Source organism: Aplysia californica, unplaced genomic scaffold (genome assembly GCF_000002075.1).
Source record: "Aplysia californica isolate F4 #8 unplaced genomic scaffold, AplCal3.0 scaffold00009, whole genome shotgun sequence".
Taxonomy (NCBI): Eukaryota; Metazoa; Mollusca; class Gastropoda; order Aplysiida; family Aplysiidae; genus Aplysia; species Aplysia californica.
In genome coordinates this window covers 2,161,989-2,165,795 of record NW_004797279.1, presented here as the reverse complement: position 1 = coordinate 2,165,795, position 3,807 = coordinate 2,161,989, and the positions used below count along the sequence as shown (strand labels likewise).

At 41.4% G+C, this 3,807-nt stretch overlaps 1 protein-coding gene across 2 annotated transcripts in view; it reads right to left on the bottom strand.

The window, feature by feature from the left end:
- Window positions 1-230: 230 nt before the first annotated feature.
- The window catches only part of LOC101851090 (U1 small nuclear ribonucleoprotein C), a 7,792-nt gene continuing 4,215 nt past the window's right edge, over window positions 231-3,807 (bottom strand). For both annotated transcript variants that reach the window (XM_005089795.3, XM_005089796.3), the window contains exons 2-3: window positions 2,829-2,905; window positions 231-1,342 (exon numbers count right to left, since the gene is read on the bottom strand). In XM_005089795.3, coding sequence (XP_005089852.1) covers window positions 684-1,342; window positions 2,829-2,905 — 736 coding nt within the window. In that variant the 3' untranslated portion in view covers window positions 231-683. The remainder of the gene's footprint in view (window positions 1,343-2,828; window positions 2,906-3,807) is intronic.

Sequence of the window (3,807 nt, the reverse complement as noted above, 5' to 3'; positions counted from 1 at the left end):
GAGAGAGAGAGAGAGAGAGAGAGAGAGAGAGCTGTTACGAATTGTGCTTATTTTGCTTAACCTGTCCAGACTCCACAGGACACCATCTGGGATTCCTGCCCCGATAAAAGGTACCGCATGTATCCTTGGGTCGGGAGCTCAAACATGAAATACCTGCCCTGTTTAATCAATCGATCTGTTTCAGACGGAAATAACATCAAAACCTAAAACAATAAAAGAACGAACGGCGATCTCTTTTCAAGACAAAAGTAGTTTTATTCAAAGAACACTAACCAAAAGGCACCGGTTGCTTCTTGCGTCAGCAAACAAAATGGATTTAATTCTTTTTAATAACGAGTTTTGGCAATGAACAAGTGAAGTAATGATTCTCCGTGTTGATACTAGGGACCAGCCCTATGGGACTTGGCCGTAACATTCAAATACACATCTTTCAATTCTTTCGCGGACGTAGAAAAGATGCATCAGCAGTGAGATGTATACTGAAACTCACTTATCTCATTTCCGAAGGCCATGTATATTTTGTTACGGCTACATTTCATCGGTTCGTCCTTGGGTTCGTTTTACTATGTCATCTCTATGGTGCAGGGGTGGGACTTCTTGATAAGGAATATTATGTGAAAGGGAGAAACGTTAATGGAAGAAGGGGTGTTTTATAATGAAGAAAAAACAAGCAAACAAACAACCTATATTAAATCCATCCCTTCCATCATTCTGAAGGTCATGTAATCATTAAAGAAATTGGAACTGGACCTAGGCCTGTTTACCCTCGCCATAGCAATAGGCCCCACTGCTGCTGCAGGCGAAGCCATAGCATTTGCTGGGCTGTTGACTATAGCATTCCCTGGAGTACCCATCGTACTAGCGTACGGATTAGCTGGCATTGCTTGTTTGACTGCAGAGGGAGCAACCTGATTGGTCGAGACTTGTGGAAGAAGAGCAGCAGTGCTTGGAGGAAAAGGAACAGCGTTGCTTGGAGGAAGAGGAACGGCGTTGCTGGGAGGGAATGAGAGACCAACAGGAGCTCCCATCGTTCCAAGAGGAGGAGAGCTCACAGTTCCCGTGGGCGGGGGAGAGCCCATAGCTCCCATGGGTGGCATGCCCATGGCCTCCAGAGGCAAAGTGCCCATGGCGCCCGTAGGCGGAGACATGCCGTACATATATGATGGTGGCATCCCTCCCATATCGCCAAATCCGCCCATCGGGTTGTAGCCTCCTCCGTAGCGGCTGCCGCCCCCGCCCCCGTCCATGTCCAGCATGTCAGCGCCAACCGTGGTACGGAAAATAGCCTTGGTCGTGGGGTCCATACCCTGGGTGGCCATATCCATCAGGTACCTGTTGAGGACTGGGGGCAGAAATAAATTAATACTTGAAACCTCTTACGGCTTCTAAACGAATGTAAAATGAGACAGGGCACGATTAGACATAACATTTAAGTTTTAAAAAGAGGATAAAATCAGTGAATGGAATTTTTTTCATGTACGGGATGTCAGGAAAAGGTAAAGTTCACAATGCAAACAGTTTTGTTAACGCAATTTTTTGTTGTTACAGCGGAGAATCTTTTCCCAAGGGCCACTGCATTTTGCTCAAGGACACATCCCAAGGACCGTCGTTGTAAAACATTGTCACTAACATCGTTTCTACAGGAGTAAAACAAGATAACCCTTGATAAGTTTAAACTAAAGTACATTTTAGAGTGTTTTTCTAGTTAAAAAACAATTAATAATAAGAGTGTTAAACTTGTTTATTGGTTTGCACACGTTTTTTGAATGCATGTATTATTATGAATGAAGAGAAACACGTCCTCAAGGTGATGATCATTTGGTGATAGGAAAAAGCAAGATAGGCAGACAGAAATAAATGAGAGAAATGAAATGATAGGACCTACCGGTGGCGCCCTTCAACAATCGACTGCTGCTAAATGCAGCTTGATAGGCCACTTTGAATTTTAAAAAGAGGAGAAGGAAAGCTACAGAAAGTAGAAGCGTAGTTATCCTACAATAGCATCTGAGAATAACGTTCTACTGAAACAGTCTGCAGTGAAAGAAGTTGGATCTCCTGATGATATGCAGAAGGCATTTATTTACGCCCAAACAAATTGTGGCGAGATAAATAAGACCATATAAAATAGTTCAGTCTTCAGACAATAGGCTATTAATATGTATTTAACAGTGCTCAGTAAATTAGCAGAAGAGGTCACACCCATGAACCAAGGAATTCTACGTGAAGAAGGGAGGGGACATGGCTACCAAAGCACGCATGAGACACCTGGAAAAAAACCCGCAATAGCACAACAGATTATTTCCTTGAAAATGGTATTTCCTCCTGCTTATTGCCCCCACTAACTACATATTTCAGGTTTTAAACTGTGACAGAAAAAGCACCAACGCTATCGTAGATTGTGATTGAACAGTGCTCAGTAGGCCTCACAATTATGCGAGTATCACAAGGCATCTGGGCGCTATAATACAGCGTATAATGCAGATTATTTCAGTATGACAGAAATATTGTACTGTACTTTGAGTTTTCTCCAGGGTGATTCTTTTCAAATTTCAGTTATAATACCATACTAAACAAAACATAAATAATTTCAAAGGTGGAGCGTGTAGACCCTTGCAACGACATTCAGCTGATGGAAAATGTTTTTAAAAAGTCGATAAATATACATGTATTCTAATTTAACTCTTTTACCATTCTAGCCTGTCGACCTCTGTCTTGCCAAACGATTTTGTAAACTGCTGTGTTACAGCATCCACTGCCAACACGTCTGGACACACTACACAATATCATGATTATAACAATATAAGAAAATAATATTGTGTGGTACTTACTGTTGGCCGAGGAGGCGGAAAAACACAAGCACAGCAGGATCAGATACTCCATGACTACGGAAGATCTTGTTGACAATCTGAAAATACAGTGTCATGATGATTTCATTCAGAATAGAAAGAAATCCACCACCTCCAAAACTCAAACTACCCCCAACTAACTTGACCCCGCCCCTAATCTAGAGTATAATTTTTAATCAGACCGTATTATTCATTGAATCGGATCGTACGGAACGGTGTGGTTGTACTATACGAAATGCAATTCAGTAGCACCGTATTCAAACGTATACATGTCAGAACTTATATTGATCCCAGCACTGTCATCTTTAAACGAAACACTTTTCTTTTAAACCTATGCTTCTATTTCAATATAATTATTTTAGAGCCAACGAGCAAAACCTTTCATTGCCTATAAGAAGCCTATCTGATCGTAAAAGGCAGGTCATTTTAATAAAAGCGCAGTGACATTGACGAACCCCCCCCCCCCCCAACATACTTATTGAATACATGTATAACATCTAAGTGTAGATATAATAACTACATTCCCAGTAATAACAATCATTAATAACCTATACTTTAAAAAGTGATGGGTCAAAGAGTTAAAATATAGGGAGATAAAGACGTCTTTTGAAATAGTTTCAACCCCCGCCCCCCCACCCAAATAAAAAAAAGGTTAACGGTTCACGTTCTATTCAGAAATTTATACAACTTTCACTTGACTCTCAGTGTAATAACTCAGAGTCAGTCTTTAGAAAAATGGATACAACGCTCTAACCGCAGCTCGACCAGTAGAAAGTTTTTGTTTGTTTGTTTTGGTAAGTGTTTTTACGGCGCTCCCAACTGCATAAGGTCATATGAGCGCGCGGGACACACCTAATATTTTCAGTTGGTAGGACATTTTGCATTTTGCCCAGGTGGCGGCGGAAGCCTACTCTTATCGATTTTAGACCTCCAAGGGATCTTTAACGTGCGCAACTTGCAC